The 24698-nt window shown below is 44.1% G+C and overlaps 1 protein-coding gene across 4 annotated transcripts in view; it reads right to left on the bottom strand.

Moving 5' to 3' along the window:
* Positions 1-24698, bottom strand: part of plekha7b (pleckstrin homology domain containing, family A member 7b) — a 612799-nt gene that overhangs the window by 196535 nt on the left and 391566 nt on the right. For all 4 annotated transcript variants that reach the window (XM_070899897.1, XM_070899898.1, XM_070899899.1 and 1 more), the window contains one exon: positions 9170-9274. In XM_070899897.1, coding sequence (XP_070755998.1) covers positions 9170-9274 — 105 coding nt within the window. The remainder of the gene's footprint in view (positions 1-9169; positions 9275-24698) is intronic.

Here is a 24698-nt window from a genome sequence, read left to right as displayed (position 1 = left end):
GATCCAGGGGACTGGGAAAGATATAAAGAACACCAAAGGAAGACAAAAAAAAAGATAGTAAGAGCTGCAAAAAGAAATATAAAAAGAAACTTGCGAGGCATATCAAGACTGAGCACTCACAGAAATTTGAACTGATTAGAGAGCCAACATGGATTTGTAAAGGGTAAGTCATATCTAACAAACCTAATTGATTTTTTTGAGGAAGTAACTAAAGTAGTAGACAGGGGAATGTCTATGAAGAATATATGGACTTCCAGAAGGCATTCGATAAGTTTCCACATAAGAGACTGTTAGCCAAAATTAAAGCTCAGGGAACTGAAGGCAAAATATTGACCTGGTTAGGAGATTGGCTGAGCAGCAGGACAGAGAGTAGAGATAATGGGTATGTACTTGAATTGGAGGGAAGTTACTAGTGGTGCCCCACAAGGATCTATGGTGGGGCCTCAACTGTGCACTATATTTATTGATGACTTAGATAATATACTAGAGATTCATATATCTTCGTTTGCCAATGACACAAAGACGTGTGGCATAGTAAATAATGTAAACGGGAACATAAAATTACAAAGAGACATAGATAAAATGAGTGGACAAAGCTGTGGTAGATGGATTTCAAGACAGGCAAGTGTGAGGTCATCAATTTTGGAACAAAAAATTATAGTGTTATTTAAATGGTGAAAGTGGTGGTCCAAAGAGATTTAGGGGTCCATGTGCACAGTTCATTAAAATGTAGTGGTCATGTCCAAAAAATAATCAAATAGGCTCATGGAATGTTAGCTTTTATATATCGAGGTTTGGAATATAAAGGAGAGGGGAGTTTTGCTACAACTATACAAAGCCCTGGTTAGATCACATTTGGAGTATTGAGTACAGTCCTGGGCACCGCAGCTTGGAAAGGATATATTGGCCTTGGAAGCAATGCAGCGGAGATTCCCCTGAATTTTACCAGGGCTCCAAAGGTTAAATTATGAAGCGCGATGACATGAACTAGGCTTGAATTCCCTGGAATACAGAAGGTTAAGGGGTGATTGATTGAGGTTTTTAGGATTTTGAAAGGAATTGATAAGGTAGAGAGAGAAACTTCTTCTGCTGGTGGGTAAGTCTAGGACAAGGAGGCACAACCTTAAAATGAAAGCCAGGCCATTCAGGAGAGAAGTTAGGAAACACTTTTTCGGGCAAAGGGTGGTAGAAGTGTAGAACTCTCTTACAAAAAGCAATGGATGCTAGCTCAATTAATAATTTTAAATCAGAGATAGATTTTTGCTAGTCAAGGGTATTCAGGGATATGGAACAAGGGCAGGTAAATGAAGTTAGGATATAGATCAGACACAATCCCATTGAATGGTGGAACAGGCTCGAGGGGCTGAATGGCCGACTCCTGTTCCTATAGGCCCAAGTTTCCACATGATTTGCGCCTGATTTTTAGGGGCAACTGGTGGAGAACGGACTATCTTAGAAATCGCAATTTTCCACATTTTTTTTTCTGCAGTTCTAGTCAGGTAGAACAGTTCTCTTTGGAACAGAATTTTTTCTTCAAAAGGGGGCATGTCCGGCCACTGACGCCTGATTTGAAAGTTTCCACAGTGAAAACGTACTCCAAACTAAAGTAGAATGGAGCAAGTGAAGAGTTTTGTAGAACTGAAAAAACCTGTTCTACACATTAAAAAAATCAGGCGCAGGTTACAAATTAGGCGTCCAGAACAAGGTGGGGGGGGGGGGGGGGGAAGGGAAGTCATTAAATTCTATAATAAATCCTTATTTATACTTCTACAAATATTATATAAATAAATCCAACCTGAATAAACATTTATAAGCAAAGAAAAGATTAAATAAACCATCTTCATACCTGTGTGAAAGTGCTTCAGCCAGGGAGAATTCTGCAGCCGTTCGTGCCGCTGAGCAGGGTGGGGGGGGGGGGGGGGGGGGAAGGAGAAAGTGGTTTGTTGCCGCGGAGGGGAGGGGAAGGAGACAGCGGCTTGTTGCCGTGGAGAGAGGGGAGGGAGGGGAAGGAGACAGCGGCTTGTTGCCGTGGAGAGAGGGGAGGGAGGGGAAGGAGACAGCGGCTTGTTGCCGCGCAGGGGAGGGAGGGGAAGGAGACAGTGAGAAGGCTGCAAGTGCTGATGGCAATGTGATTTTATAAAAAAATGTTCAAAAATTAAACAGCTACAAAGAACTACAAAAATGGCCGAGTGCCAATGTTTTTTTCACACTGAGCATGCGCGAACGCGCAGCGTTGCCGGCAGGAAAAAAACTAATTTAAATAGTACCCGCCCCCTCCCACTTACAAAAGTGGCGCGAGTGTAGGCTCCGCCTCCCTGGGCGCCGCGCCAAACAGACAAGGAGCTGCAGAACGCTCGAGAATAGCGCGTTTGTTTTCTGGCGCCGTTTTAGGCGCGAAAAACGGGCGCCCAGCTCGGAGGGGCGCCCGTTTTTTATCCTGTGGAAACTTGGGCCCAATGTTCCAAATCTTCTTTATAGGTTTTTCTATGGCTACTCTCTTCTTCTTTCTCCTTTCTCTATTAATTTTCTACTCTTCCCGGCTCCAAGGTATGTCAGGTCATTCCACTGGTATATGAGCCCTAACACTGAATTTTAATAGACTATTCAACTGTGAGCGGATGAAGCAACACAGCTGAGCCTGATCCTACCCTCACTCAATGTTTACACATGTACACTTTCAGCAAGAATTCATTAAGAGCAGATCAGGAGCAGGATCACTGTCAAAATTCTCTCTCCTCGAATCTCAGGGTACCATTATCAACTGTAGCACCCCTGCTGTTGCCTTTGCTAAAATCAGCTAATCAGCAAAGAGCAAGGATAATACCTGCGCCCTCCTATATGTGTAGCTCACCTACTCATTGCCTGAAGCAGGCATGCTATTGGGAGAATTCCTTCTTTCCTCTTTAACATAAGCCAGTGCTGCCCCATGTCCTGCAGGAAACAGGGTGAGCCAAGTTGTGGAGAACCAGTGGCTGAGGCGGAGTTTACTTTTTTCTCTCCCTCCTGTGAAATGATGGGTTTAGCTCCACTGCACGGTGCCATCTGACTGACTGGTTAATGACGTAATACTTATCCAACGAGCTCAGGTGAGTTCAAGTCTCAACAGCAATCCTTCTCTGAAGAATGGTTTACTCTCCTTTCCAATAGATTTCTAGTGATTCAACTGACAAATCAGCACAATGAGACTATTACCAGCACTCCATTCCCTGCTCTTTCCCTCCCCTCACCGCCCCCCTCCCATCTCCCCCACCCCCCCTCCCTCCCATCTCCCACCCCATCTCCCACCCCCCCCTCCTTCTCTCTCCCCCCTCCTCCCCTCTTCCCCCCCCTCCTCCTCCTCTTCCCCTCCCCCTCTCCCCCTCCCCTCCTCCTCCTCCCCCTCCCCCTCCCCTCCTCCCCTCTCTCTCCCCCTCCTCTCCTCCTCCTCCCACCCCCCATCTCCCACCCCCCCACCCCATCTCCCACCCCCCATCTCCCACCCCCCCTCCCACCCCCCATCTCCCATCTCCCACAAACAAATATAATCGAAATAACTATGGCTAGTTGGGAACAACATTTTAAAAACTTTTTTTTTGCCTTTTATGCCGCTGGCCACAGGTCAATACGCAAAATAATAGAACGATTTATTGGGATTTGCAAAACGTCCTTTTGTAGCACGTGTTTAAAATGGATAGGTTAACTTGAAATACGAGATTTATCAAGATAATCCAACATGCCCAGCCTTCTACTCTGCACTTGTTGTTGACTTTAATACTTATACTGCACAGTGCTATTTCTCCTCAAGATTACACGCTTTCACTGACTTTGCAAGAATGATCAGATGCGAGATCGTGTTCCTTACATGCACTAGACGGCATGATCAAGACACTGCTTTTCTTGACAGGCAGGAATGTGAATTATGATCACTCAACCTTGGCTCAGTGGCAGCACTCTTGCCTCAGAGTCAGAAGGTCTCGGGTTCAAAATCCACTTCAGAGATGTGAGTGCAGAAACTAGGCTGACACTTCGGTGTTGTACTAAGGGAATGCTGCAGAGTTGAAAGTGCTGACTTTCAGAGGAGAAACCATTTCACGCAGAGGACACAGATTAATATAATTGGCAAAAGAACCAGAGTGGAGACAAGGAGAATATTTTATGATCAGGAATGCACTGCATGAACAAGTGGTGGAATCAGATTCAATAGTAACTTTCAAAGTGGAGTTAGATATATGCTGGAAGGGGAATAATTTGCATGGCTATCGGGAAAGCGCAGAGGAATGGGACGATTCGGTAGCTTTTTCAAAGAGCCAGCACAGACAGGATGGACCAACTGGCCTCTTTCTTTGCTGTACAATTCTATGAAACGGAGCCTCCATCTGCCGTCTTGGATCCAAAAGATCCCATGGCAATTTTCAAAGAGGAGGGAAGTTGCCAAAGGTGTCTGGCTAACATTATCGCTCAACCAACACACCCCAGAACAGATTATCTGGCTGATTCTCTCAGTATTGTTTTAGGGAATATGCTATGCATCATTTATTTGTCATGTTGCCCGACTTTACAACAGTAACTATATTTCAAAATAACTACACTGGCTGGGGCATCCTGAGGTTGTGAAAAGTGCCAGTAATTATTAGCAATTCCCAACAGGGTTTTAGGAAATGGAGATGTTGCCTCACTAAGCTGATTGATAAAATAACCAGACTGGTGGACGATGGCAATCCTGGAGATGTTGCACACCTAGATCTCCAAAAAAGCGAATGACAAAGTGCCACATAGAAGGCGATTGGAAAAATTTATCTTATGTGGGATTTTTTAATTTACTCATTCGCAGGATGTGGGTGTCGCTGGCAAAGTCAGCATTAATTGCCCATCATAGTTGCCCTCGAGAAGGTGGTGGTGAGCCGCCTTCTTCAAACGCTGCAGTCTGTGTGGTGAAGGTACTCCCACAGTGCTGTTGGGTAGGGAGTTCCAGGATTTTGACCCAGCGACGATGAAGAAACGGTGATCTACGTCCAAGATAGGATGGTGTGTGACTTAGAGGGGAACTTGGAGGTATTGGTGTTCCCATGCGCCTGCTACACTTGTCCTTCCAGGTGGTAGAGGCCGCAGGTTTAGGAGGTGGTGTCAAAGAAGTCTTGGCGAGTTGCTGCCGTGCATGGTACACACTGCAGCCACAGTGTGCCGGTGGTTTTGGAAGTGAATGCTTAAGATAGTGGATGGGGTGCCGATCAAGCAGACTGCTTTGTTCTGGATGGTGTTGAACTTCTTGTGTGTTGTTGGAGCTGTACTCATCCAGACAAGTGGGAAGTATTCCATCACACTCCTGAATTGTGCCCTATGGATGGTGGAAAGGCTTTGAAGATCCAGGAGGGGAGTCAGTTGCCGCAGAATACCCAGCCTCTGACATACTCCTGTAGCCACAGTACTTAAGTGGCTGGTCCAGTTAGGTTTCTGGTCAAAAGTGATCTGAGGGGTGGCTAGTCTCTCTCTTGTTGGAGATAATCAATGCCTGGCTCTTAAGTGGCAAGCAACATTTGCACCACACATCAGCTCAAGACAGGATTGTTGTCCAGGTCTTGCTACATGCGGGCTTGGATTGCTTCAATATGTGAGGTATTGCAAATGGAATGTAACACTGTGCAATCATCCGTGAAGATCCCCACTTCTGACCTTATGATGGAGGGTAGGTCATTGAGGAAGCAGCTGAAGATGGTTGGGCTTCGGACACTGCTCTGAGGAACTCTTGCAGCAATGTCCTGGGACTGAGATGTTTACCCTCCAACAACCACAACCATCTTCCTTTGTGCGATGTATGACTGCAGCCAGTGGTGAGTTTTCCCATTGATTCCAGTTTTACTAGGGCTCCTTGATGTCACACTCAGTCAAATGCTGTCTTGATGTTAAGGGCAGTCACTCTCCCCTTAATTCAGCTCTTTTTCCATGTTTGGACCAAGGCTGTAATGAGTTCTGGAGCCAAGTCGTCCTAGCGGAGAAACTGAGCATCAGAGAGCAGGTTATTGGTGAATAAGTTCTGCTTGACAGCACTGTCGAGGACACCTTCCATCATTTCACTAATTATTGATAATAGGCCGACGGGGTGGGAATTAGCTCATTTGGATTTGTCCTGCTTTTTGTGAGCAGGACATACCTGGGCAATTTTCACTTCAATGGATAGATGCCCGTGTTGTAACTGTACGGGAGGCACGGCTAGTTCTGGAGCACAGATTTTCAGCACTACAACCAGGATGTGTATTCAACACCCTCAGCTGTATCATGATATCGAGCGAAGTGAATCAAATTGCCTTAAGACTATGTCTGTCATTCTTGGAATCTCAGGAAGAGCAAAGAATGGATCATGCACTTCTGGCTGAGGATGGTTGCAAACGCAGCCTTGTCTTTTTCATTCATGTGATGGGCTCCACCATCGAAGACAGGAATTTTCGTGGAGCCTCTTCCTCCCGTTAGCTGTTTAATTGTCCACCACCATTCATGACTGGATGTAGCAGGACTTCAAAGCTTTGATCTGACCCTTAGGTTGTGGGATCACTTCGCTCTGTCTATAGCATGCTGCTTCCGCTGTTTAGCATGCATGTAATCTCGTGTTGCAGCTTCACCAGATTGGCACTTCATTTTCAGGTTTGTGTGGTGCTACTCCTGGTGTGCCCTTTCCCATGTTTGACCTGATGCTATGAGACTTCATGGGGTCTAGAGTCAATGTTGATGACTCCCAGGGGCACTCCCTCATGACTGTATGCCACTTTGCAGCCACAACTGGCGAGCTTGTCCTGCTGGTGGGACAGAACATACCCAGGGAAGGTGATGGAGGAATCTGGGATGTTGGCGGATGGGTACAATTCTGTGAGCATGACTAGTCTGTGGAACAGCTCCCTTAACTTTATCACTATTCCCGAGATGTTAATGAGGAAGACATTGCAGAATCAACTGGACTGAATATACTTCTGTCATATCCAAATTTGATGCCCAAATCAAAGCCAAGTGGTCTGTCTGGGTTTATTCTGATTATACTTCCTTGCAGCAGTTTTGATACAATCACGTGGCTTACTAGGCAATTTCAGAGGGAAGTTAAGACTTAACCACATTGCTTTGGATCTGGATTCATATATAGGCCAGGACAGCAAGTTTCTAGAGTCAGTGGTCACCATTACTGATGCTAGCTTTTCATTCCAGATTTATTTAATTGTGTTTTTTTTAAAACTTAATTCAAATTCACAAACTGCAATTGTGGGATTTGAACTTGCACTTCCAGATTATTAGTCCAGGCCTCAAGGATTACCAGTGCAGCAACATAACCACTACACTACCATACCAATGATCAAACTTGTCCTGTTACTGTAGACCAGATATTCATACTAGTTTTGCAACTGGTTGAAGCAACAGTTGTTAATGAGATTTGATCTGGATGAGACTTGGTCACAAGATGGCTCCATATTGAGACCACTGCTGTTCGTAATTTTCATCAACAATTTGGATGAATGCAGATATGAAAATGTGTGTATAAAGTCATTTATATGCATACTTAGAGATAATGGGCCTATGTGTGGTAGATGTCCTTCAACATTGACAAATGCAGTATCATGCATTTGGGTTGGAGGAACTCCAGCCGTGTGGCACACCTGTTAAACGCTATTGAGGGAGAGACCGGAGAGTCATTGTGAACAACTCAAACAGTGCACAAGGTAGCTATAGGGAAGGCAAACAGAGTATTGCAAATATTAACCAGTATAAAACAAAGAGCACTTCACTTCGGCTATAAACATTTGGGCATGTTCTGGAGAAAGTGCAGATGAGCAATACAGGTTGGACCTCTCAGATCCGGGATTCTCTGGTCCAGAAACATCCATGATTCGGCTTCAGCTTCGGCTGAACTATATTAGAATGTGACAGGAAATCCCGTCTCTGCTGAGCTTGCACAGGAAGCAGTGCCAGCCACAAAGGAAACACAATGTGGGAAAACATGTTATAATAGTGTACAGGAACAAAACTAAAGAGCCAGAGCATGGCGGAGGCATTCGTGAACCCGGGCACTGTCCACAGGTACCGGTAAGCCGAGCCTCGGCGTGACCTCCCGTGGTTTGGAAAATTCTCTGTTGCGACACCGGTCAGGTCCTGAGGGTGCCGGACCAGAGAGGTCCAACCTGTACCAAATTGATAGCTAGCTTGAGGACTCTAGTTACCAGGATAGGCTCGAAGAATTTGGGCTTTTACTTTAGCTTAATGCAGGCTTACAGAGAACGTGATGGAGGCTTTTAAAGTAAAAGATGAGAAGATAGGCAATTTGAGATGAAGAGAGATGGTGGAACTAGAGCATGAACAACAAAGAGTTGGGTTAGGTACCAGAAAGACCCCTCCCCGCAGAGAGTTAATGCGCTTTACAATACACTATCAAACATGTGGTGGTGTGGATTAAATTATTCTTCATGAGGAAAATTGATACTTTCCTGAATGGAGAGAAGAAAAATGCAAGAGATTTGATACTTAGAATGGGCAACTGATCAATGAACATCGAACTGCAAAGATGCAGGTCTCCAAACACCCTCCACTGCTGTGGTTATAGTGAACAATGGCCAGCAATGCTGCTACATATCTTAGAATATCTGGTATAAATATCTTAAATGCCTGGTTACTCAATATCAAGTCCGCTCCAAGAAGTCACCTGGTACACTTGATTCATAAAATGGAGCTAATAGGTGGTGGTGTGTATAAGAGAAATATTTTCAACATGTCATAATCTCGCCTCTACCGCGCCTCCCCACCTCCTACCAACACCGCCCCCCACCTCCTACCAACACCGCCCCCCACCTCCTACCAACACCGCCCCCCACCTCCTACCAACACCCCACCCAACCCCACACAGGCATTCTGAAAAAAGGGGCTTGAAATAAATTCATATTGGTGAAGAGATATCGCAGCCTTTATTTCCTTGCCCATTGAGACCTATTATTTTGAATTTGAAAACTCAGTACCAGGCCACGATAGCCATGTCTGTGCCTGTACAGTGCAGAGCTGATCAAACGTGTTTCTTTGGGGAAAACTGAGAGGGAGAGTGAAATTCCAACACACTGGATCTCGGTTTTCTTAATAACCCGATCACTATTTACGTCAGTCACTCGGCAATCTGTGCCATTTGTTGTTGAAGAATCAGTCATCGTAAGAGTGCAGGATGCTGTACCTGTTTGTAAAGCCATCCTCTCACCACGACCGGTGCATTGGGGTTCCTCTTGATCGACTGTTCCCTCTTTCCAAAGTTATGGATTTTGCCGCTTGGTTTTGAAACCTGATGAGAGACAAACATATTTGCAATCAGTAAAAAAAAATCTCTTGGTTAGTAGGTCAATCTTCTAATTAAAAAGGTATGCATTATATCCACAATCCTCTATTAAGGAAAAGATTGAGGCCTATTGTGATTACCACAATTGGGTAATTATACTGCAGAAACATGTGACTAATTGGAGAACATTAAAGCTAAACTGTTACTTTTAAAAAGTAAAACTCGGAACTCATCCCAAGCATAGTAACTTTAAATGATTTTATCCACAAAGTAATCTTTATGGCTCAGTGATTAAAGCACCATGGGGTGCGATATAATCACAAACTTATTTTCTAGCCAACTGATATAACATCTGCATGCATGTGAACAGGATCATGAAAAAAAATAGCAAGTGTAATCAACCTTTCCTTGACGTTTTTCTTTCTAAAGTTCATTCTCGGCATGTCGCCGTCACTGGCAAGATCCTCTGGAAGGCCCTCTCATTTTGGGTGCCGTATGTCATGATCAGGGGCTCTCAGTATGCTTAAATATTGAGCAAAGCTCCGTCGACTGTGCCCCAATATAGGGGACAAGTTTAGGGCCACACCTAGAACGGCGCAGCCCCGACCTGGACACCCGTTTTTGGCGCCTAAAAGTGCGACAGAAAAATACCTCTTAATTCTCCGGCTTCTTGCTGGTCCCTGGGAGCTCGGCGCGGCGTGCACAGAGCAGCGGGGGGCGGAGCCACAGAGTCGCATCGATTCTGCAAGTGGAGGGGGGTGGGGCTAAGTTAAATGAGGCAACGTCGTGCCGGCAGCCCTACGCATGCGCGTTGAAGCGCGCACATGCGCCGTAGCCCAGAAACATTGGCACTCGGCCATTCTTAAAGGGACTTAAAGAAAAGTGTTGATTTGTCTCGTGGACCCCTGGAAAGGCTTGGGATTGAATTTTAGTGATTTTTGGGTGTCTGAAGGAGTGCTTTTAGTAGCTGTGTCTTCGGCCACCCCTATCCCGTGGCCGAATGGCCTCAGCTTCCCTCGCAGCTCGAAGGCTGCTGCTGCTTCACACAGGTAGGAATATTCAATATTTTGTCTTTGCTTTGTTTATAATTTTTTATTCAGGATGGTTCTTTATTTGTATAAGACAGACTGCTGAATGCTTGTAGAATTTAATGACTTCCCTTCCCCCAAACCCCCTCGTTCCCTACGCCTCATTTGTAACCTACGCCTGATTTGTAAAGTTTAGGCAAGGTTTTTCCGAGCGTACAAAAATCTGCACTTACTCCATTCTAAGTTAGTTTGGAGTAAGTTTTCACTGCCTAAACTTTCAAAACGGGCGTAAGTGGCCGGACACGCCCCCTTTTGATAAAAAAAATCTGTTCCAAACTGAAACTGTTCTAACTGACTAGAACTGAAGCAAACTAAATGCCAAGAATTGCAATTTCTAAGATACTCCATTCTAAACCAGTTGCTCCAAAAAAAAGGAGCAACTCAGGCCGAAACTTGACCCGTACATGTTTCTCAATCCCAACCTTAGAAGAGCACTCCCTGCACAGCAAGGAATTTCTCAATTCTCACACCAACCACTTTATGGTTCTTCTGAGGGAGACTGCCAATTTATTTTTTTAATTCTTTTTGGGCTGTGGATGTTGGTGGCATGGCCGGCATTTATTGCCCATCCTTAATTGCCCTCGAGAACGTGGTGGTGAGCTGCCTTTCTGAAGTGCTGCAGTCCGTGTGGTGAAGGTACTCCCACAGCGCTGGTACGGAGGGAGTTCCAGGATTATGACCCAGTGACGATGAAGGAATGGTGATATATTTCCAAGTCAGGATGGTGTGTAACTTGGAGGCGAACTTACAGGTGATGCAGTTCCCATGTGCCTGCTGCTAAATTATCGTCACACATCCAAAGCAACTTACAACTGATTGAGACCATTCCAACTCATTTTACATAGGACCCTTATTCCTTGAAACTGGGTTCTTTAAATATTAGCATACAAGCATGTTTAATGACAGAATTCCTGTGTCTGCTATTTTAATAGCAGCAGGATATTGTTTATGTTAAACAATTTAGTACCTTTGTTATGATAGCAATGGAATTTCATACAAATGTGTTAATCGCTCATACACGAATATTTGACAAGCTAAATTTCAAGGCAATAATGTCAATAGTCCGGAGTTTCATTCCATCAATGGTTAATTGTCCAGTAACATTTTCTGTACATTGAACTGCTTCCTATTTCAATTACTTTCAAGTCTGGTACAGCAGGAACAATACATAGAACATAAGATATAGGAGCAGGAGTAGGCCATTTGGCCCTTTGAGCCTGCACCACCATTCAATAAGGTCATGGCTGATCTTGTACCTCAACTCCACCTTCCTGCATTATCCCCATATCACTGGATTCCCTTCACATTCAAAATTCTATCGCTCTCGGTCTTGAATATACACAACGATTGATCATCTGCAGTCCTTTCGGATAGAGAATGCCAAAGATTCACAGCCCTTTGAGTGACGAATATTCTCATCTCAGTCCTAAATGGCCAACACCGTATTCTGAGTGTGACCCCTCGTTCTAGATTCCCCAGCCAGGGGAAATATCCTCTCAGCATTTAGCTGGTCAAGTCTCTTCAATGACATCACCTCTCATTCTTCTAAATTCTAGGGAATACAGGCCGAGTCTCCTCAGCCTCTCCCCATCGCAGGAACCCTCATCGCATTCCCAATGAGGCAATTATATCCTTCCTTAGTTAAGGAGACCATAACTGTGCACAGCACTCCACGTGTGGTCTCACTCAGGCACGATATAATTGCAGTAAGATGCCTTTACTTTTATACTCCACTCTTCTTGTAATAAAGGCTAAGATACCATTTGCTTTCCTAATTGCTTGCTGTACCTGTATGTTAACTTTCAGTGATTTGTGTACAAGGACACCCAGGTCCCTCTGAACACCAACATTTCCCAATCTTTCTCCATTTTAAAAATGTTCTGCTTTTCTACTTTTTCTATCAAAGTAGATAACTTCATATTTCTCCACATTATATTCCATCTCATCTCTAAAGTGGAAGGTGTCTGTGCTGATTGAACACGAAGAATAAAATGGGATACTCCTGACTCTTGGGGCTGTTTCAATATCAGTGTTAAGGAACTAACAAACAATTCATACAAACCGAATTACTACAATCTGCACAGTATTCAAGGCAAATGCACGTGTAGCACAGTCAACTTAATGCACAAGTCTCTTTTTAAATATTTATTGCATTTTTAGAAGCCATTTGGGGATATGTGGGAAAGAACAAATATAAAATCTTACCAGGCTGGATGCTGGCTGTGACTGATGAACCACATGGATATAACAGCTTAGCTTTTACAGATTTTATGAACACAAATTGATCTTCCATGGATATAAGTTAACATTGTGTCGAACTCTTCCATTCTTTATTTTTAATCCACCCCTATCTGTTACAGCCCTGTCTTCTTCTCTCCATCTTATGTTATCTCCACATGTGTATTCAGTTCCCGACTACTTTTCATCCTTACTGTTCTCCATTTGATGCCTCAATCTCTGTTCCCATCCTCACTGAAAGTTTAGGTCTCTCGATTTAATCCCCTTTCCTGACAGTTTTCCTGAATTTATTCTCAATAGATTGGATTAAATGCATCTTTTTGAACAGTGACTTTGCAGCTGCCACACACACTACTACAAAATGCACCGACGGGAAAAACGACTCCTTGCTAACTGCAGCTAAAAGTATGGAATATGTTTAGATTATCAAAATCATCATAGAATCATAAAATCCTACAGCACAGAAGGAAGCCATTCAGCCCATCATGTCTGTGCTGGCTCATTGAACGAGATGTCTAGCTTAGTCCCACGCCAGAGCTTTATCCCCATAACCCTGAAAATTAGTCTTCTTCAAGTACATGTCCAATTGCCTGTTTAAAGTTGCCATGGAATCTGATTCCACCACCCTTTCTGATACAGGTTGGACCTCCCTTAACCAGTACCACCCCTCATCCAACGTGATTCTGGCAGCAGAGGGAGCATGTGCAGAACACGGCCAACCTCCACCCCAACTTTAGGGCCGTGCCTACACTCAGCCCGCCGACACTTTCTTTGTGGCCCGCTAAGGGCCCGCTCTTCACCCCCCCCATTCTCCCTCAGGCCGCTGACCTCCCCTCATCCGTCAAAATCCCTTACTCGGCACAGGCCAGGCTCCGAGGGTGCAGGATAGGGAGGATCAACCGATCGTGCTTTCCAGATCTTAACAACCCACTGTGTGAAGAAATTTCTCCTCATTTCCCCTCTCGTTCTTTTTCCACTTATTTTAACTCTATGACCTCTGGTTACTGGCCCACTTTCCAGAGGAAATGGTTCCTCCGTACCTGCTCTATCAAAACTGCTCATAATTTTGAATACCTCTATTAGATCTCCCCTTAACCTTCTCTGCTCCAAGGAGAACAATCCCAGCTTCTCCAATCTCGCCACATAACTGAAATCCCTCATCCCGGGTATCTTCCTGGTAAACCTCCTCTGTACTCAATGTTCCCACCTCTCTGCAACTCCCGTACAGCCCAGACTGGCTTTTTAAATGTAAAGTTTCACGTACACGCAAAACTGTGAATGGGCCACGCAGCCCCTTAAAGGGGTTGTGCACCCCAAAAAATAAGAGGGAACATTGTCTGTATCCTCTCCAGGGCCTTGACATCCTTCCTAAAATGTGGTGTCGAGAACTGTACACAATACTCCAGTTGAGGTCTAATCAGTACTTTGTAAAGGTTTAGCATTATTGCCTAGAATATGCACCCCCTGGTCCCTCTGTCCTTGCACCCCTTTCAGAATAGTACCTTTTAGATTATACCAGCTCTCCAGGTCGTTTCTCTCAAAGTGCATCACTTCATACTTATCCACATTAAATGGTATCGGCCATGTGTCTGCCCATTTTAACGGTCTGTCTACATCCTCCTGAAATCTACTACCATCATGCCCACTATTACTACATTGTCATATGTTCTATCATCTGCAAACTTTGAAATTGTACTCCCGATACCCAAGCTCAGGTCATTTATGTATCACAAGAAAAGCAATGGTCCCAATACCAACCCCGAGGGGAGCCCACTGCATTATTCTCTCCAGTCAGAAAAACATCGTTCACCTCAACGCTCTGCCTCCATCTCTGAGCCAATATTGTACCTATGTTACCACCGTCCCTTTAGAACCATGTGCATCTATTTTACAAATTAGTCTGTTATGAGGTACTTTAACAAATGCATACCTAATCGATATAACCACCATATAAACCACCATATAATGCACTACCTTCATCAGTCCTCTTTGATACTTCATCAGAGAACTCAATCAGGTTAGTCAGACATGATTTGCCTTTAATAAAATCAGTGCTAACCTTCCCTTATTAATCCATGCTTCTCCAAGTGAGAAATAATTTTGTCCTTGACAATGGCCTCTAGTAGTTTTCCCACAACGGACATTAAACTGATTGGCCTGTAGTTACCAGGTTTATCCCTCTCCCCTTTTTAAAACAGAGGTGTAACATTTGTAATCCTCCAGTCCTCTGGCACCACTCCAACACCCAAGGAGAACTGAAAGATCGTGGTCAGGGCTTTTGCTATTTCCATCCTCACCTCCCTCAGCAACCAGGATCCCATCTGGACCAGCTAACTTGTTAACTTTGAGTGATGCCAACCTCTAGAATATCTCTACTCCCCCTCCTCTACTCAGATATTAACTTCATCCTTTTCTTTTGTGAAAACAGAAGCAAGATACTCATCCAGTACCTCAGTCATGCCCTCTGCCTCCATTAGAAGATTTCCTTTTTTGAACCAAATTGGCCTCAGCATTCCGATAAGCCTTCTTCTAATTTTTATATGTTTTGAAAAGATACTTGCTAATCTTTTCTCATATTCTGATTGCCCTTCATGTTCAAATATAAAAACAAAATAAGAAAATAAGAACATAAGAATTAGGAACAGGAGTAGGCCATCTAGCCCCTCGAGCCTGCTCCACCATTCAATAAGATCATGGTTGATCTGGCCGTGGACTCAGCTCCAGTAACCCTTAATTCCCTTATTGGTTAAAAATCTATCTATCTGTGACTTGAATACATTCAATGAGCTAGCATCAACTGCTTCCTTGGGCAGAGAATTCCACAGATTCACAACCCTCTGGGGGAAGAAATTCCTTCTCAACTCGGTTTTAAATTGGCTCCCCCGTATTTTGAGGCTGTGCCCCTAGTTCTCGTCTCCCCGACCAGTGGAAACAAACTCTCTGCCTCTATCTTGTCTATCCCTTTCATTATTTTAAATGTTTCTATAAGATCACCCCTCATCCTTCTGAACTCCAACGAGTAAAGATCCAGTCGACTCAATCTATCATCATAAGGTAACCCCCTCATCTCCGGAATCAGCCTAGTGAATCGTCTCTGTACCCCCTCCAAAGCCAGTATATCCTTCCTTAAGTAAGGTGACCAAAACTGCACGCAGTAGTCCAGGTGCGGCCTTACCAATACCCTATACAGTTGCAGCAGGACCTCCCTGCTTTTGTACTCCATCCCTCTCGCAATGAAGGCCAACATTCCATTCGCCTTCCTGATTACCTGCTGCACCTGCAAACTAACTTTTTGGGATTCATGCAAAAGGACCCCCAGGTCCCTCTGCACCGCAGCATGTTGTAATTTCTTCCCATTCAAATAATATTCCCTTTTACTGTTTTTTTTCCCCCCCAAGGTGGATGACCTCACACTTTCCGAACCTTATCCCATTCGCTTAACCTATCTAAATCTCTTTGCAGCCTCTCTGTGTCCTCTAAACAACCCGCTTTCCCACTAATCTTTGTGTCATCTACAAATTTTGTTACACTACTCTCTGTCCCCTCTTCCAAGTCATCCATGTATATTGTAAACAGTTGTGGTCCCAGCACTGATCCCTGTGGCACACCACTAACTATCGATTTCCAACCCGAAAAGGACCCATTTATCCTGACTCTCTGCTTTCTGTTCGCCAGCCAATTCTCTATCCATGCTAATACATTTCCTCTGACTCCGCGTACCTCTATCTTCTGCAGTAACCTTTTGTGTGGCACCTTATCGAATGCCTTTTGGAAATCTAAATACACCACATCCATCGGTACACCTCTATCCACCATGCTCGTTATATCCTCAAAGAATTCCAGTAAATTAGTTAAACACGATTTCCCCTTCATGAATCCATGCTGCGTCTGCTTGATTGCACTATTCCTGTCGAGATGTCCCGCTATTTCTTCCTTAATGATAGCTTCAAGCATTTTCCCCACTACAGATGTTAAACTAACCAGCCGAGAGTTACCTGCCTTTTGTCTGCTCCCTTTTTTAAACAGAGGCGTTACATTAGCTGCTTTCCAATCCGCTGGTACCTCCCCAGAGTCCAGAGAATTTTGGTAGATTATAACGAATGCATCTGCTATAACTTCCGCCATCTCTTTTAATACCCTGGGATGCATTTTATCAGGACCAGGGGACTTGTCTACCTCGAGTCCCATTAGCCTGTCCAGCACTACCCCGTTAGTGATAGTGATTATCTCAAGGTCCTCCCTTCCCACATTCCCGTGACCAGCAATTTTTGGCATGGTTTTTGTGTCTTCCACTGTGAAGACCGAAGCAAAATAATTGTTTAAAGTCTCAGCCATTTCCACATTTCCCATTATTAAATCCCCCTTCTCATCTTCTAAGGGACCAGCATTTACTTTAGTCACTCTTTTCCATTTTATATATCTGTAAAAGCTTTGACTATCTGTTTTTATGTTTTGCGCAAGTTTACCTTCGTAATCTATCTTTCCTTTCTTTATTGCTTTTTTAGTCATTCTTTGCTATTAAAAATTTTCCCAATCTTCTAGTTTCTCGCTAACCTTGGCCACCTTATACGCATTGGTCTTTGATTTGATACTCTCCTTTATTTCCTTGGTTATCCACGGCTGGTTATCCCTTCTCTTACCACCCTTCTTTTTCACTGGAATATATTTTTGTTGCGCACTATGAAAGAGCTCCTTAAAAGTCCTCCACTGTTCCTCAATTGTGCCACTGTTTAGTCTGTGTTTCCATTCTACTTTAGCCAACTCTGCCCTCATCCCACTGTAGTCCCCCTTGTTTAAGCATAGTACGCTCATTTCTGACACAACTTCCTCACCCTCAATCTGTATTACAAATTCAACCATATTGTGATCACTCATTCCGAGAGGATCTTTTACTAGGAGATCGTTTATTTTTCCTGTCTCATTACACAGGACCAGATCTAATTTCGCTTGCTCTCTTGTAGGTTCTGTAACATACTGTTCTAAGAAACAATCCCGTATGCATTCTATGAATTCCTCCTCCAGGCTACCCCGTGCGATTTGAGTTGACCAATCGATATGTAGGTTAAAATCCCCCATAACTATTGCCGTTCCTTTTTCACATGCCTCCATTATTCCCTTGATTATTGCCCACCCCACCGTTATTATTTGGGGGCCTATAAACTACGCCCACCAGTGACTTTTTCCCCTTACTATCTCTAATCGCCACCCACAATGATTCAACATTTTGTTCATTAGAGCCAATATCGTCTCTCACAACTGCCCTGATATCATCCTTTATTAACAGAGCTACCCCACCTCCTTTCCCTTCTTGTTTATCTTTCCGAATCATCAGATACCCCTGTATGTTTAATTCCCAGTCTTGGCCACCCTGCAACCATGTTTCTGTAATGGCCACCAAATCATACCCATTTGTAATGATTTGTGCCGTCAACTCACTTACTTTATTTCGAATGCTGCGTGCGTTTAGGTAGAGTGTTTTAATCCTAGTTTTTAAACCATGATTTTTAGTTTTGATCCCTCCTGCAGCCCCTTTATGTTCAGTGCCCCTTTTTGGTTTTTGCCTTGGGTTTCTCTGCCCTCCACTTTTACTCATCTCCTTTCTTTCTTTTGCTTTTGTCTCCTTTTTGTTTCCCTCTGTCTCTCTGCATTGGTTCCCATTCCCCTGCCATATTAGTTTAACTTCTCCCCAACAGCATTAGCAAACACTCCCCCTAGGACATTGGTTCCAGTCCTGCCCAGGTGCAGATCGTCCGGTTTGTACTGGTCCCACCTCCCCCAGAACCGGTTCCAATGCCCCAGGAATTTGAATCCCTCCCTGCTGCACCACTGCTCAAGCCACGTATTCATCTGCGCTATCCTGCGATTCCTACTCTGACTAGCACGTGGCACTGGTAGCAATCCCGAGATTACTACTTTTGAGGTCCTACTTTTTAATTTAGCTCCTAGCTCCTTAAATTCGTCTCGTAGGACCTCATCTCTTTTTTTTAACCTATGTCGTTGGGACCAATGTGCACCACGACAACTGGCTGTTCTCCCTCCTTTTTTTAGAATGTCCTGCACCCGCTCCGAGACATCCTTGACCCTTGCACCAGGGAGGCAACATACCATCCTGGAGTCTCGGTTGCGGCCTCAGAAACGCCTATCTACTCCCCTTACAATCGAATCCCCTATCACTATCGCTCTCCCACTCTTTTTCCTGTCCTCCTGTGCAGCAGAGCCAGCCACGGTGCCATGAACTTGGCTGCTGCTGCCCTCCCCTGATGAGTCATCCCCCTCAACAGTACTCAAAACGGTGTACCTGTTTTGCAGGGGGATGACCGCAGGGGACCCCTGCACTACCTTCCTTGCACTGCTCTTCCTGCTGGTCTTCCATTCCCTAACTGGCTGTGGACCCTTCACCTGTGGTAAGACCAACTCGCTACACGTGCTACTCACATCATTCTCAGCATCGTGGATGCTCCAGAGTGAATCCACCCTCTGCTCCAAGTCCGCGACCGTCAGGAGCTGGAGGCGGACACACTTCCCGCACACATAGTCGTCAGGGACACCGGAAGTGTCCTCGAGTTCCCACATGGTACAGGGATCTCTCTCTCTTCCCCCCCGCCATCAACTAACAATTGAACCTTGTGATGTGGTACAGAGTACACAAACTAGGATGATGCCACGCTTAGCTCCAGGTCTCCCCAAGGTAACTGATCTCAGTCTGGTTGGTGATGGAGTATTATTGTTGGTTTCAGAGGTCTTGAATCAGGAGGGGGAAATCTGTCAAGTGATCCCTTCAAGTGTGCATCTATGAACACAGGATGATTATTGGAATGAGCTCAGCCAAGCGGGAGGCTGCACCTTTAGGATAGGATGGTAGTAATTGGGGGGAGGGGACAGAGGGCAGCCATCAACTAGGGAACTATACGGCAGTGCGTCAATGCCTGGGGAGGGGTGTGTGTGTGTCGGGGGAGCACTTTTCAAAGCACATGTTTCACTTCCGCAAATTAGAAAGTAGCTCAAGATCAAATCATAAGTAATTTAATTTAAATTCACTTCCCTACATTACATTTCCAATTAAAGTTTGAAAGAAGAAAAACTGTCCATTGCAAACTTAAGTATTCATAAATATGGAAAAAACATTTTAAAATATTGGTGCAGTAATAATGCCCATTTCAGGTACACGCCAAACTGGGGCTTACATTTTAACTGCTGTTCCATGGTGTTACTAACGGGTAGACTAAGGTCTGTAACACGGTTGAGATGTTTCACTGCTGAGAGAGAGTTATATTACATCTGTGTCTGCCACTTTACACTGCTCAGGTATTCCCTGTGAGAAAGTAATTTAAAGAGGCAAATTCTGAAGTCAATTTCAGGGTAACTATTGAAGGAAATTTCTTTAAATTGGCAACTGCTGTAAACCACTGACTACTCTTCTTGGGAGACGCTAGGTTAATCGAAGTCAGAAAGGTCAGTGTTAAATGGCAGGCTTTATTCCTTTGACTTTATATGTTTGACATTTTGAAATATCAGCGACCATGCTATTAATGGTTCACGGAGAAATGTCTCCCCTTGATGTAACATAGAGATGATAGAATAATCATACATTTTAATCCTTAAACTGCTTTGCATCAATGGACAGTGCAGAGCTTTTGATACAAGGAAAATGGAACAACATGATTCATGGATGTGTGAGACACAAGAGTTCTCACTCTTTTCTTATAGATGTGTTTTTGCTGCACCTATATACCTTGTAAGAACCACTGAACACAACTGCCTTGCAATCATATTGTGGAATATTATTAGTAATTCTTCTGACATTTCTCCACCTGCTATTCCAACAAAGGTATTACTGCAGGGTGATTTTCGTGTTTCCCTGCTAATCAGGTGTTTGGTGACCAGGGCATAACCAGTGGTCCCCTGGAGGAGTCAGCATGGGACTCAATTGATTTTCATGGTTAGCCCTCAACATAATGCAGCCAGTGAGCTGTCAACACAAAACATGCTCCCCTTTCGGCAGTTCATGGATTTAGAGGCAGGAAGTCGGATGATGTGGCCGCTTGCCAAATCCCTATAGGTGCAGCAGCTTAAAGGGGGAGGTGTATTTAGCAACAGGATCAGGAGGAAGCAACACTGCAGAGCAACAGGTAACTGCCGAACCAACAGGTAACAGCACTAACTGCACAAGATTTTTAGAGCTGATGCAAAACCCACAAGCGGCTGCCAGGAAAATGTCTCCAAAAAGGGTTGCCGAGCTGCAGCTGAGGATCCCTTCACCCATTGCTCCAATGGGTCACCTCCTGACTTGCACCACCAAGGTGGGTGGGCAGGAGCAGGAACTGGCAGCAATCAGGCAGGCAAAGACAAAAATGGCATTGGAAACTAAATGATGTCACGCGACCCTATTCGCATTTATGTATGCAATTGCCGCCGGTTTCAGGTGCGAGATCTGACTGCCAGGATAAAGGTCTGTCAAAGTCAAAACGAAGCAGCAAATCGGCGCCACTAGTCACCATTCGATTATGGTTTCACAACCACTCTACTTTTGAGTGCAACTCATCAATTTATTTTTACTTGGTTATCACCTTAATTAACATGGTAAATGCTTTCACTGTTAAAATTGTGCAGCATTTCAAAGCAAATGTTATTTTCATAAATAGATCCCCATATTCCATTTTACTGCCATGAAAAGCTCTGCATAGTAAACTGTGCAATGGAATTTTAATGACAAAAATGTATGCAGATAACATATTTGCTGTGTGTGTTATGAATGAACAACACATAATGATAATGAGGGAAAGAACAAGTTTCCAACAGTGAAAAAATAATACACCAATATTTTATTGGAATATTCCTTCAGGTCACAGATTCTGAAGTAATAATTCACTACAATTAAATTACTGCTTTGAATGTTGCTGAATGAATTATCAATTCACTGAACAATAACGCTACACTTGTGGAATGCAATAATTTTCTTTTTGCTACGTGATTTAGAAAAGCCAACAAAGATTTGTTTTTGAAAATGGGGACAGGCTCCAAACTGGGAAGCAGCACATTCCTGGGCCGACACTCAGAATTATGATTTTTTGAAAAGCAATGTCTGTGAAAAATGGTAAAGTTTAAATGGTAGGAAAAATAAAGCTGGCGGGTTGGGATGAATGGGTCTTCTTGTTCCTATCCTCCTAGGTTTTTGACATCGAAACATAGAAACATAGAAAATAGGCGCAGGAGTCGGCCATTCGGCCCTTCGAGCCTGCACCGCCATTCAATGAGCTCATGGCTGAACATTCAACTTCAGTACCCCATTCCTGCTTTCTCGCCATACCTCTTTGATCTCCCTAGTCGTAAAGACTACATCTAACTCCTTTTTGAATATATTTAGTGAATTGGCCTCAACAACTTTCTGTGGTAGAGAATTCCACAGGTTCACCACTCTCTGGGTGAAGAAGTTTCTCCTCATCTCAGTCCTAAATGGCTTACCCCTTATCCTTAGACTGTGACCCCTGGTTCTGGACTTCCCCAACATTGGGAACATTCTTCCTGTATCTAACCTGTCTAAACCCGTCAGAATTTTAAACGTTTCTATGAGATCCCCGCTCATTCTTCTGAACTCCAGTGAATACAAGCCCAGTTGATCCAGTCTTTCTTGATATGTCAGTCCCGCCATCCCGGGAATCAGTCTGGTGAACCTTCGCTGCACTCCCTCAATAGCAAGAATGTTCTTCCTCAAGTTAGAAGACCAAAACTGTACACAATACTCCAGGTGTGGCCTCACCAAGGCCCTGCACAACTGTAGCAACACCTCCTTGCCCCTGTACTCAAATCCCCTCGCTATGAAGGCCAACATGCCATTTGCTTTCTTAACCGCCTGCTGTACCTGCATGCCAACCTTCAATGACTGATGTACCATGACACCCAGGTCTCGTTGCACCTCCCCTTTTCCTAATCTGTCACCATTCAGATAATAGTCTGTCTCTCGGTTTTTACCACCAAAGTGGATAACCTCACATTTATCCACATTATACTTCATCTGCCATTGACAGAATTATAATCCCTCCTATAATGTCTGTCCCAAGTTTTAAGATGTAAAAATCTTAAGTCATCAAAAATGATGTTGTCACTACAGATTTCTTTGTAAATATTAGTGAAAGTTTGAATTACCTCACTGCCGGCTCAGTGGGTAAATTCACAACTTGGTGCGGTCTTCAACTAGACAGAAAAGGAAGATCCCAAATTATATTTCTGGTTTGTGCCAAGTTAGCGGATCTCATCCAGGATGCTAATCGGTGGCTACAGTTGACCCAAGCACCCCTGCACTAGGAAAGGAAAAAAAACAATACCCCAGTTTTCTGCTCCTGATCACTGGCCAGTAACTGCTGCAGGAAAGTGTGCATTTGTGGATAGCAGGTGAGACCAGAACTTGGATCAGTTGTGAAGCTCTGTACAGTCAACTCGGCTTCTCAGCACAAGTGAAACTTGCCCCAGCGTAAGTCACTGACTTCAGTGAGAGTGGGGGGGGGGGCGGGGGTGGATTGGTATGGAAAAGCATTGCTACACTTTCTGATCACTATGGTATCTACTGACTTTCTACATTAAGCAGACTGTTTGTACAAAGTTAATCTGTATTATACCATTGACAGGAGGGGCAATGTGCAGTCAATGTAACCCAATGATCCATAAAGCAGCCAGAATACTCATGCAAACACTAAATCAGCAGCAAAATTCACAGTGTCTGCAAAACTTTGCTGGCTGATATCATACAAACATTTTATGCCGTCTGTGATCAACAGGACACAACAGGTCGAGATGCACCAAGTTGCTCCAACCTTCGATATTGAACATCTATACTGCATTATCAACCGACATCTTATTAAGCATCTTATTTATGCATTTTCTGTTGTCACATTTTGTCAGCTTTTTCCTGTTATAACCCCCGATGCCCACATTTACTATGGGTTTTGCCCATGTAGCCTGTTCACACTATAATTACACAAGCTGGCCACTGGATGGCTTTGTGCCAAGCCGATAAACATTTTCCAGAGTCACCAAGGTCTAAATTCAACATCACCGCACCGGTTTTAGGAGTGCAAAACCTGTGCAAAGATGACAAATTTTGCAGCAGAAAAGCCATCGCCTGATTTGCACGTGCGCCTGGGCCAATGGGGAATTCATCAGAGCCTATTTTTAGGTCGCTATGGCAGCTGCCTGAAATGAGCGCCGGCTTTGTTTCAATAGTGAAATGAGGCTCGAGCCCATTTCTCAACCCGTTCCTGAAACTGCTGAAATGGAATCGGTGCTTGCATTGACATAAGCTTCAACTACTTTTTCAGTCTCTAACCGTTGCAGACTGTGGAAGAAACCTGCAGGTAAGTTTTTAAAAAAAACATACTTCCCACCCTGAACTTACCTGTGTACCTCACCCGCCATCCGTGCCGGCCACAATTGTGATGGCACTTAGCATCCCTGACTCATGACTTACTTGTTCTTGCCTTCCCTTTTCCTTGTATTCTCATTTTCAGTTCTAATGAAGGGTCTACACCTAAAACATTATCGGTCTCATCTCTTTACAGACACTGATGGTCCAAAGACTATTTCCAATACTTTCTGCTTTTAAAGGCAGATTTTCAGCATTAGTAGTTTTTTTTTGTTTTTATCTCAAAATTAGCATTTAATTTTGAATTGTTTCCAAGAGTACCCAACACTGAGTTTCAATCTAAAATCAAGTGTACATAGCTGCATCTCATTGAGTCACTGGACTCTTCGAGTGTGTTAAGTTTCACAAACATTCTCGATTTCACGTTTTGATCAGTCAGGTGTCTGATACATGCAGAAACTTATCAGATTGTTTACTCATCTCCAAACCAAGCTACAGAGAAATCAACACATGTTGGATATAGAGGACACCGTCTCTCCTTATAGAGACACAACGCACATACCAAAGTCCAGAACGTTTAGGTGCAATTTAGCAGAGCCAAGTCCCCATCCCATTGCAGTCCCAAAGGACTGTATCCAGGCCAAAGTTGACATCTACCAGAGCCCCCAAAACTGTTAAGAATCAACAACTGGAATATTTGCCCATGTATCCTTCAAGATTAAGATCCCCGATTGAGCACTAATATTAC

Source organism: Pristiophorus japonicus, chromosome 14, assembly GCF_044704955.1.
Source record: "Pristiophorus japonicus isolate sPriJap1 chromosome 14, sPriJap1.hap1, whole genome shotgun sequence".
Lineage (NCBI taxonomy): Eukaryota > Metazoa > Chordata > Chondrichthyes > Pristiophoridae > Pristiophorus > Pristiophorus japonicus.
This window is presented reverse-complemented; position numbering and strand designations above follow the sequence as displayed.